The sequence below is a fragment of the Dama dama genome, chromosome 10 (genome assembly GCF_033118175.1).
Source record: "Dama dama isolate Ldn47 chromosome 10, ASM3311817v1, whole genome shotgun sequence".
Taxonomy (NCBI): domain Eukaryota; kingdom Metazoa; phylum Chordata; class Mammalia; order Artiodactyla; family Cervidae; genus Dama; species Dama dama.
Window position 1 is genome coordinate 27264646 of NC_083690.1, and position 11673 is coordinate 27276318.

Consider the following 11673-nt stretch of genomic DNA (forward strand, 5'->3'; position numbering starts at 1 on the left):
GGATTCTTTCACCTCTCTCTCTCATCCTCCCACTCTTCCCCAGACTAACACACAACAAGTAGCCAGAAATGAGATTCGCACATTCCTACCCAGAGTCAAGAGGTATATCCCACTAGCTGTAGTCATGCCCTTTTATTGTTTGTTGGGTTTTTTTTTTTTTTTTTTAATTGAGACATGTGGATGGTGGTTAGTGGTGAGTGGGTTCTCAGGTCCCCATTGCAGGGTTGCGGTGCAACTCAGCAGCTCTCGTAATCAGAGGGGTAGAAGTCCCAGTGGAAGCCGATGGCATCAATGAGGGAGCCAGCTCGGCCACTGAAGAATCGTAGCACGGTGTTGGGGTACAGGGGGGCAGCGTTGAAACTTGTGCCTTTGTCTTTCCCAAAAGACAGGAAACGGTACTTGTCGGTCACAAAGACCAGCTTTCTCAGGTAGGTCTTGTACTTTCCTGACACCTGGACGATGGACTCCCCAGGGTAGAGAAAGATCTCGTCCAGGTCTCCCGAGGTGCCACCCACATAGTCACTCCACACCGTGCCGTAGCGCACCTGGAGACTAGGGGCAGAGTGAGGAAGGAAGGAAGGCAGACACTGAGTAAGGTGATCAGAATTCAGGAGCTGTTGGCCTACAGACTGAGACCTTCAGACTAGCGATGGAGATGACAGCCCCGAAGAGTGTGAGGGTTGGATGAGCCCTGGAAGGTCATATACGGAACTTCAGCTCCTCATCTTGCTGATGAACAGGCTCACAGAGGGAAAACAGCTTGCCCAGAATCACCCAGACAGTAAAAATCAGAGCTTGCCTTTAAAGTCTACGTTCCCATTGGGCCCCCACCCCCTACTTGAAAGAAGAAAAGGGATTTTTTTTTTTCCCCAAAACATCTGAAAGGCCCCCATAAGGGGAGAGACTTGTTCGTGCTGTGCCAGGCTCCAGTGTCAGAAGGACACATGTTTGGGAAGAGGCATCAAGCTAGAGACAGAGGATGCCAGGTGGGATTTAAACCTCTGGTGGGGGTAAACTAGACAACACCCAAGTCCTTCAGAGCTTAGGTCATATGATTTACTGAAGATCACACATGTGGGAGTCTTAGGGGTTTCGGCAGCACAGGTCTCAAATCCAAGTCATCTAATAACTTTCCTGTATCATGTCCCTGTGACTTGCTGATGTGACCCAAAGTGACTGAGACCTTCCTAACTTAGTAAGACCCTAGAAGGTCGCCAAAGTACAGAATCTCAAAGACACTTACCCTACGATGTAGTAACTGCTGACTCGGAGGCGAATGGCGGTGATGGGGCCATCCAGCTGGTTTCCAGACTGGGAGAATCGTTCTCCTCCCCCACCTCCGTATTCTCCACTGTAGGAGGAGTCCCTGGGCTGAACTGGAGGGAAAGGAGGTGGGGGGGGGCGGCGGGGGGAAATCCCCTGAGAGCTCAGTTTCTCCCCATCACCCCTCTTCCTCCCACAACTCGGTTCCCACCACCCCAAGTCAGCCTCTGAAAGCCTTGGCTGCCAGCAGTGCAGGCGGCTGTCTTCCCCTGATCTAGTCCCGGGCTTCAGGCTTCTCACTTACTCTCTGTGGCAGAGGCTGAGGCACAAAGAAGGGCGAGAAAAGCAATGGTCAACATCCTGAGGCTGGAGTGAGAAGAAAGGAGAAAGTGAATGGTTGCCCGTATCCCCTCGGAGGTCATTTACCCCTGGTAAGGCACCCCTGACCTCCAGCTGAGTTTCAGGGTTCTTGGTCCTTCAATTCAGACCTCATCCACTGAGTTTTGGTCTTCGAAAGAACTGTCCATAGTCTCTAGTCCTGTTCATCACAGATACTATCTTATGTGTCCTTAATCCCTCTCCCTCTCCCATGTCTGGCTACAATCAAACCTCCTCTTCCCTTCCAAGCCAGATCAATCCTGACTTTCTATCTGGACTAAGCTGTGTCAACCCCTGTTCCCTCCTAGCACAAAGCAGGAAAGGAATTTTCTAAAGAAGTGAGGGACTTCCCTGGTGGTTCAGTGGTTAGGACTCTGCACTTCCACTGCAATGAGAACAGGTTCCAACCCTGGTTGGGGAACTAAGACTTACAAACCAAATTGCAAAGCCAAAAAAAAAAAAGTGGAGGACATCACCAAATCATAGAGATGGTTGAGTTCATCAAACCAGGAGTCTGAGAAAAGCCTAATGGAAGTCAGGCTGGGGTGGATTGGCCCAGCTTGTGGGGCATCTGGGTCATAGTTTAAATTCCTAGGTTGTTCCTTTTCTCAAATTGGAAGGAAAAGAGCATTTTAGAGCATTTATCTGTCACTTGGAGAATGAAGGAAGATGGTAATAGAAGAGACAGCCAGCATCACCATCCAAGCAGTTCTGGTGGAGATGGGATAGCCCAAGAAGTTTGAAAAGGAGCTGGAATCAGCTCAAGATATTAGATCCCAGCTGCCTGGTCTATTTGTCATACCTCTTCCTCCACTAACACAGATTTGGCCATGGGTGTATCCCAGGGGTCCCCAGCCCTACAGCTGAGATCCAGACATCTTTACATCTAAGACTAGCTCCGATTCAGATGCCCTGGTTAGCTGACACCCAGGTCTCTCCTGCTGCTCAGTCTAGGAAGTCTCTTCTTCAGCTCACCTTGCATTTCCCCCTAACTCAGATCCAGGAATCCCTGTCACCCCTTAGCCCACACCTCTGTCACCCCTCACCTGGCAGTTTCAAGTGCAAAATAGCCCCCCTAGAAACTTCCAGATCTTTTATACCAAGTCCAAGCCCTCCCCCTGCTGTTTATCGTGTGAACCTCACCTCCTGAGCAAACACGACCAGACTCCTAGGATCAGTTGTCAGGCAGGGTCTGGAACTTATCCTACCCCAAGGGTTACAGGTGGCAGGGTGGGGTCAACTCTGGGCCAAGGCCTAGATCTCAGGAGAGGCAGAATAAACTTGGGAAAAGATCACCAACCGAAAGGCCAGCAGCTGTGGGTGGGCAGCACTACTAATCACCTGGTGCTATCCAGGGTTCTCCCTCCCCTATTTGGCTTCTGCTGGTGCCCTTACCTGCAATCTGCCATCTCTCAGGATAAACATTGCCCTCTCCAGGCATTTGAAATACGGATTCTCTTGGAAAGGAATCACACTCCCAACACCTTATACTATTTGCTGGGCAATTTTTTTCTCTCCTCTCATATTTTATATGAAAAAATTCAAAGTATAAAAAAGTTGAAAGAATATACAGTGAACATCCATATGCTTACCATGTAGATTGTATCATGATTAATTTTTTTTATTAAATTGAGTCAGAAGAAACAAAGCTCTACTTCATTAAAAAATAATTTTATTAATTTACGTTTGGCTGTGCTGGGTCTTCATTGCTGCACCAGCTTTTCTCTAGTTGTGAGTAGCAGGGGCTATTTTTCGTTGCAGTGTGCAGGCTTCTCACTGTAGTGGCTTCTCTTGTTGCAGAGCACAAGCCTCTAGGGTGCAAGAGCTTCAGTAGTTGCTGCAGGAGGGCTCAGTAGTTGTGGCTCGTAGGCTCTAGAACACAGATTCAGTAGTGGTGACAACGCACGGGCTTGCCTGCTCTGCGACATGCAGGATCTTCCCGGATCAGGGATCGAACCCATGTCTTCTGCACTGGCAAGTGGATTCTTTACCACTAAGCCACCAGGGAAGTCCTATCATGGTTAATATTTTGCTGTACTTTCTATTTCTTCCACCCATCCATCCTCAATCTGTCAGCCTCTTCACAAACTTTTTCTCTCTGAGAAGAGTGACTTGAGGCAACACCTGCAGATCCCCCTCCCCTGGGGGAGGGCAAATGGGGAGTCCATTGGGCAAATGGGGAGCTGAGGAAGTAAAAGCAGACAGGACCTCCCCTGGGGGCTGTGCTGGGCCCTCAGGACTCAAGGCACCATAGCTGAATCGACCTGGCGCTGTAGCCCGCACAGGGCAATGGCTCCCTCCTGTGGGTCTGAAACTTTCCAAGATTGGTGTCATTGATTTCTTCTCTTTGCCAGCCCTTCTCTTCTGGGATCCCTCCAGGACTGGCCCTCTCACCCACTGAGGCAACAGGTCAGGACAGAGGCCAGGGAGAGACTGGAACCATTAGCCTCAGTTATTAATAACCAGGAGCCCAGCATTCAGAGGACCTCACCCCCTTCTAGGCTCACCATCTGGGGCCGAGGACTCATCCCAGGAAACAAAGGAGCCCCACCCTGGGGAGCCAGAAGGGAGATTCCGAGATGTAGGGGGGCAGTAAAAGATGAGCTGTGTGATCTCCCTTTTCCAACCTTCTGCATGTCCAAAACAAGCACATCCTGGTGACCACTTTTATCTCATTCCAGCCATTTTGTCCTCTTATGGCTTTTGTCTTTCTTTCGATATTTATTGTTTATTTGGTTGTGCTGGGTCTTAGTTGTGGCATGTGGGATCTCTTTCCCTGACCAGGGATTGAACCCAGGTCCCCTGCATTGGGAGTGCCAGAGGCTTAGCCACTGGACTACCAGGGAAGTCCCAGCTTCTGTCCCAGCAAATGCAGCTTCCTTGCACTTGCCTTTCTTTCCCGATTCTCTCTCCTTCCTTTAATGTCTTGATCTTCCCCTGACATCTCCTATCCCAAGGTTTTCTCTTTATGTTCCCTCTCTCAGTGCCTTTTTCCTTCTGTTCTTCTCTTCCTTCCTTGTCTCTTTGTCTCTCCCCAACTCTCTAACTCTGCCCTCACCCTTCACTATCACCCATCTCTCTCTTCTTTAATAGGGGCACATCACACAGTCTGTGAAAAAAATACTGGAAATCAAAGATGGCAACTCAAAGAGATCTGAAGGGAACACCTTGGGAAAATGCCCTCACATTTCCATGCACGATTCATTTGGGACCCTCAGAATAGTCTCTTACACTGGTCATAGGTTCATTTTCATGCACCCACCCCAACAATGCTGTGATTCAGGGTCTCCTCTCTGCCTGCAGATGGGTCCCTGGGTTCTGGGCAACAGTTCCTAAGTGCCCTCTCCAGCGTGACGGAGATGCCCTTCCTCCAGTGGGAGGGGTCTCAGGGTTCATCCTCTGTCATCCTGGAGACAAGGAAGGCCACTGTGTAGCTGATGCAGGTACCTCTAGAGCTTGCTGTGATGCTGCGCCTCAGGAGCCAGAAGGAAGAGGCAGAGGCCATGGGACAACAGGCCCCCCTCTGCTTCTACCTCATTAGCTCCCCTTTGAACTCTTTCACATTTAACCCATGTGCCAGCTAGGGGCCTACCTGTCTTGGTCTATGAGCAGTGAAAGGCACACCTGCCCTGGTCCTATAGACAAAAGTCCAAAGCTTTCCCAAGCTTTCTGCTCTCGCAGGCAACTCTCTCACCATCTCCTTTGCCCCCTTAGCCAAACAACTCACTCAACACATGTTCATGGAGCATCTCTAGGTTGGAGGCACCACCCCAAATGTTGGAGAGATAGCAAGGAGGAAGAGATTCAAATCCCACCTCTCAAGAGCTCCCATCCCACTCCAGCAGGCGCAAGCATCCGTGCTTATTCAATTCAGTTGTGTCTGACTCTTTGGGACCCTATGGACCAGAGATCTCCAGGCTCCTCAGTCCATGGGATTCTCCAGGCAAGAATACTGGAATGGGTTGCCATGCTGTCCTCCAGAGGATCTTCCTGACCCAGGGATCGTTCCAGTGGGGGTGGATGGGTGTCGTCAAATGAACAACTACATCACTGTAGGAGGTGTGCTATGAAAAAACCATCAAATCAGAGTGAGAACATGAAGAGGGATAAGGAGGCTGCTTCTCAGGCTTGGAGGGTCCTCTGGTCCGTAACATTTGTTAAGAGACCTGATTGAAGTCATCAAGAGAAATACAGCTATTTGTGTGAAGAGTGGGCCAGGTAGAGGGAACAATGAATACCAGAGCCCTGAGCAGGAAGCACGTTGGATGAATTTAGAAACAGCAAGGAGGGCACGGTGGCTGGTGGTTAAGTGAGGGAAGCAGGTGAGAGGCGAGGTCTGAGCAGTAGCCAGTGGGCAGAGGGTGCAGGCCGAGGGAGATGTGGTCAGGGGTTTGGATTCCTTCTGAGAGTGAGGGGAGCCACTGAAGGGTTTTGCCTTTTAAAAGCGTTCCTTGCAGGACTTCCCCGGTGTTCCAGTGGCTAAGACTCTGAACTCCCAATGCAGGGAGCCCAGGTTTGAACCCTAATCAGGTAACTAGTTCCTACAGGCTGCAACTGAGAGTTTGCATGTTGCAACTAAAGATCTCTCATGCCTCATTGAAGATTGAAGATCTTACATGCTGCAACTAAATAAACTAAATAAGTAAAATTTTTTAATATTAAAAAATGTCTAATGGGCAAAGGTGACTTTGCTAAGTTGCAAAAGGGGCTTCTATCCCCTACCCCACTGTTCTTCATGCCCCACACGTTGCCCCTCAGTGGCCTACAGTTGGCTCATGTTGGTCCAGCTACTTAAAATGCTCTCTTCTTTCTGCCCACCCAGTACCTTCTACCCTTAAGACAGTCTGCCATATCACCACTACCACCAACACCGCAGCTGCTCCATGCGCCCTCCACCACAGCTTCTCTCCTCAGCTCGCTTCTCCCAGGCTCAGAACTGATATCAAGCTCCTTTCTCTGACCTCTAGCTGTGCTTCCTCCATCACTTATTGTTGTTCAGTCGCTCAGTCATGTCTGACTCTGCAACCCCATAGACTGCAGCCCTCCAGGCTCCTCTGTCCATGGACTTTTCCAGGCAAGAATACTTGAGTGGGTTGCCATTTCCTTCTCCATCTACTTTTTAATACACTAAGTTTGTCATAGTTTTTCTTTCAAGGAGCAATCGTCTTTTAATTTCTTTTAGTTTCCTCCATCACTACTATGGTTCTAAGTCACCTGCACTGTAATTTATCTATTTACGTGGACTCCTCTACTGAAACGGGAGCCCCTCCCACAGCAGGGACTATGGATCCATCTCTGAATCCCAGCTCCTGCATCTTACCTGGTCCAGAGCAGGTATCCTCCAGAAAGGACTGTCAAATGCCTCAGCTGCAGCGAGACTCCTAGGAAGTGTTCCCCCACTGTTTCTTCACGTAGCTAAGCCTTTCTTTTTGCAGGGAGGGCACGTGAGTGTTCTTCAGTTTCTCATTTACAATTCCTCTGGAGAAATTCTGTATTCAGAAGAATACTGGGTGTAAAGGCAGAATTCTGTGTCGAGGTCCTCCATTCAATACTTCTTAGTTGTGGACATTTAAAGAACTCACTTCATTCTGGAGAGCCTATATTTCTGCCTTTATCAAATGAGAAAAAAAAAATCTCCAGATCAAGCCAAATCCTAAAGTACAGTATTTCTCAAACTGTAGATCTTAAGACACTGGTGGGCCATGAAATCAATTTAACAGCTCAGGACCAGCATATTTTAAAAATGGAATAGAAAAGAAAAGAAGAGAGCAGAGCATGTAACAAAGTTAAATACTGTGGGCTTTCGGGGGGGCTTTTTTGGCCACTCAGCTTGTGGAATCTTAGTTCCCCAACCAGGGATCAAACCTGCGCCCCCTGCAGTAGAAGCGTGGAATCTTAACCACTGGATCACCAGGGAAGTCCTTATATTGTTTTTTGAAATAGTGAAGTTAAACACTCTGCATATGTAGTGGGTCACGATATAAAATGTTGCTTCCTGTTATGAAATGTAGTTAAAAAAAACTTGAAAAAAAATGATGTCTACCTCTGTCAAAGGGTAAGGTTCTTATGGAATTTGTTGGTATAACAATGCTGTTTGTTGAAAATTGTCAGGCTAGAAGTCTAGAATTGGGACCGTCTAGGGCAGTAACTAGAATGGCTCTAGAGACCCAGATTCAGGTAGGTAAGTGTACAATGTTAATAATTTAAAAAAATTGAGATATAATTGACATACAACATTATATTAGTTTCAGCTATACAACATCATGATTCAATATGAGTATATATTACAAAATGAGTTAGTCACTGTTGAAATCAGAAACCTATAGTAATGTACCAAGAATTTGTGGACAGACTGCTGTATTATGGAGAGACATGGGTTTAAAGCCTGATTCCAGTTTTCACTCTTTTCTTTACCTACTGAGCCTCGGTTTCTTCCCCTGTAAAGTGGAGATAATGAGATCAACTTTTGGCAATAGACCTGGCGCATGATATATATTGAGTAAATGTGTATTCTCCCCCTTGAGAATTTCACAAAACATGGCCTTCCTTTTTGATCTCTTCAAGATAAAGATGGTTTAGGAGGCCATATCTTTTTCATCTGCAGTTAGCTTTATCTTAAAGCTTGGCTTAACTTGAGTTTGGATTCTGGAGATCTTGTCAAATGCATCATAAGACTGCAAAATAATTTTGTCTAAGTTGGCTTGAACAATTCAAATTAAAGTCACTTGGGAACCTGGTTTTAACTTCCTTTCATTGAGATATAATTACACAGTAACTTTTTTTAACCTGTTTTTGCTTTCTCTTACTGAATTGCTTTATCTACTGCAACTTTTTATTTTTCCCTTTGTTTAGTTTTCTGTTTTCTTTAATCTGTTTTGCTCCTCTTCACAAAAATAATCACTCTCTTGGAGAAGGAAATGGCAACCCACTCCAGTATTCTTGCCTGGAAAATTCCATGGACTGAGGAGCCTGGTAGGCTACAGTCCATGGAGTGGCAAAGAATAGGAAAAAGAAAAAAAAAAAAAAATCACTCTCCAGAACGTATGACGATATAGTATTCAAAGGGATGAAATCCCTGTCCATCTGAGTTGTAAATCAGCCAGTGCTCATATATGCTGGATAAGTTGCTACCTATGTGGGAGTCATTCCACCACAATGCCCTCCTTCTTGCTTTGTGTCAGGAAGAATTCATCTAAAAATAGGAGCAGATCTGGTTTCCTTGACACATCACATGAGGTTCAAAGAGTCATCTGCTCTCCTGCGTGATGTGTTCTGCAAATGCATTAAGACAGAGATACTGTGAGGCGCTGGTGAAGAGCACAGTGCTGGCATTCAGCCACCCCTGCTCAGATGGTGTGTGCCTGGGGCAAGTTACTCATGTATATATTTTTAAACAGGAGAAAATCAAAGTTTAGTAACACGTATATATGGGAGAGAGTCAGAAAAAACTGAGTAACTCACCAAAGTGGCTGCAGCCCCGCCAGCCTCATCTAAAGACAAAAGATGTTAAGGGTGGGGAGAGTCAGCTCTGGGAGATGGCCAGAAAAAAATACACGGTAAAACGAGGAGACCAAGCCAGTCAATCTTAAAGGAAATCAACCCTGAATATTCATTGGAAGGACTGAGGCCGAAGCTCCAAGTACACAAGGGTGATTGTGACGCAGACTTAAACATTATCTTCTCTGAAGATAAGAATTTGTAGAGAGTTGATAATAAAATTATGGAATGCTTTACCAATTTGCTTGGCATCCTTGTGCAGGGGCCTTGCTAATCTCTTTTTTCTTACAATTTTAGTACATGTGCTGCTGAAGTGAGCACCTGGGGCAAGTTATGTTACTTCTCTCTGCTTCTGTTTCCTCACCTAAAAATGGGTGATAACTGTACTCATCTCTTAGGGTTCACTCCAGAACATGGCCTGGTGCATGGTGAGTGCCAAGGAAATGTTTCTATATGAATCAAGTGTGCACAAGTGTGCAACAGTGTCTCATTTCTAAGGAGTGGCTCCATCCAGTGGAAATGAGAAAATCCTAAGATTCCTAATTATCCCTCATGTTTTATTTATACACCTAAATCATGCATTTCCAGCATTCTGTACATACGCCTTGATTTTGTTCTTTTCCTTCCCAGCTGAATGCAGTGCAGACCAACTGCTCACACCCAGCTGAGAGTCAGTGATTTTAGCATCCATGTGCTCCCATGCTCAGCTGCTTCAATCACGTCTGACTCTGAGACCCCATGGACTGTAGCCCGCCAGGCTCCTGTGTCTGTGAGATTTCCTGGGCAAGAATACTGGAGTGGGTTACCATGCCCTCCCCCAGGGGATCTTCCCAACCCAGGGATAGAACCTGAGTCTCCGGCGTCTCCTGCATCTCCTGGGTCTCCTGCGTTGCAGGCTGATTCTTTACGGCTGAGCCACTGGGGAAGGCCCATTAGCATCCACAGTACTTAGTATGTCTCAGCTTTGTCCCTGTTGTACGAAGGTCATGAGATCTTGCACGTTTTCTCTAGTATCATCATTTTTTCACATCCACTCGTTTCATGTAAGTGAAGGCAAAATGGTCAACTAGCCACAACTAATCAGACACACAGGCTAAAGTAGCTTGAACTTCATGTGATCACAAACTTTTACTGAGGTCACTTGGAAAATGGAAATGGAGTTTCCCACTTGGAGGGGCTCACAGCCTTATGAGGGGTAAACATAAAGGAATGTATAATCTTCAGAGTGTGGTGAATGAGCACAGTGGACAGACATATGGAGATTCAGCCAAGGACAGAGAAGGAAAGGATCTCACCTGTGGCCAGGAAAGTGTGGTCACCGATGACAGGATCACAGAAAAGAGAGGAGCTGGCTGAGGTCCATCCAGCACAGCCACTTATCTTGGGCAAATTACTTAAAGTTTCCCTGGACCATCACTGGAGAAGGCAATGGCACCCCACTCCAGTACTCTTGCCTGCAAAATCCCATGGACGGAGGCGCCTGGTAGGCTGCAGTCCATGGGGTCGCACAGAGTCAGACACAACTGAAGTGACTTAGCAGTAAGACCGTCATTAATAAAAGAAGGATAAGATCTGCTTCATTAAAAAAAACTGATGACACTTCCCTGGCGGTCCAGTGGTTAGGACTCTGCATTTCCACTGCAGAGGGCATGGGTTCGATTCCTGGTCAGGGAACTAAGATTCCAAAATTGGATGGCCAAAAGAAAAAAAAGATACAAATGAACTTATTTACAAAACAGAAGTAGACTCACAGATATAGAAAGCAAATTTAGGGTTACCAAAGGTGAAAGGATTATGAGAGGTAGGTTAGGAATTTGAGATTAACAGAAATACCCTATTATTATAAAATAGATCAACAACAAGGCTCTACTTATAGCACTTATACTTACCTTGCAATAACCTATAGTAGAAAAGAATCACTTCGTCGTACATCTGAAACATAAATCAACTGTACTTCAATATAAATAAATAATTTTTTAAAGAAAAAGACCCACTTCAAAGGGTTATTATTATTATTTTGGCTGCACCAGGTCTTAGTTGCAGCACTCGGGATCTAGTTCCCTGACCAGGGATGGAACCCATGGCCCCCGCATTGGGAATGCAGAGTCTTAGCCACTGGACCACCAGGGAAGTCTCAAAGAGGATTAAATGAGATAGAAAAATGTGCTCAGTAAATTGTGAGGCACATAGAAGACAGAATGAGTTATGGCCAGGAGCAGTATCATAGGAGGAATAGAGATATTAGAACAGGGTAGGATGGTCAGTGGCAGGGAACGGATCATCAAACAAAGTGAGAACCTTCATTACAAGCGAACAGCATCAGGGCAGATCAGGCGGCAGCCGATGATTACCCCCCCAGGCAAGCCGTGAATGGAGCCAAGAGCAGACCGTGATATTTATGATGACTAATCCATCCTTGCTGGGGTGGGGATAAGGGGCAAAGGGGGCCAACTCCACTCTGGGAAGCTGAGAATCAACAACGAAGAGAGCTGGGGCTCCTGCCAAAATCCTCAGCTTTCTTCATGGGGGAGAGGA

At 46.6% G+C, this 11673-nt stretch overlaps 1 protein-coding gene and 2 non-coding genes across 3 annotated transcripts; 1 reads left to right on the forward strand and 2 right to left on the reverse strand.

The window, feature by feature from the left end:
* Positions 1 to 236: 236 nt before the first annotated feature.
* Positions 237 to 1622, reverse strand: ZG16 (zymogen granule protein 16). The gene is made up of 3 exons (XM_061154008.1): positions 1568 to 1622; positions 1244 to 1376; positions 237 to 552 (listed from the first exon to the last, which is right to left on the reverse strand). Exons 1-3 carry the CDS (start codon positions 1620 to 1622, stop codon positions 237 to 239), a joined length of 504 nt encoding a protein of 167 aa, XP_061009991.1.
* A 7733-nt stretch (positions 1623 to 9355) lies between these two features.
* On the reverse strand, positions 9356 to 9459 carry LOC133064114 (U6 spliceosomal RNA). The gene has a single exon (XR_009694588.1). It is a non-coding gene; the product is annotated as a U6 spliceosomal RNA (small nuclear RNA).
* Positions 9460 to 10739: 1280 nt separating this feature from the next.
* On the forward strand, positions 10740 to 10812 carry TRNAG-UCC (transfer RNA glycine (anticodon UCC)). Its single transcript has one exon. It is a non-coding gene; the product is annotated as a tRNA-Gly (tRNA).
* The last annotated feature ends 861 nt before the right edge of the window (positions 10813 to 11673 follow it).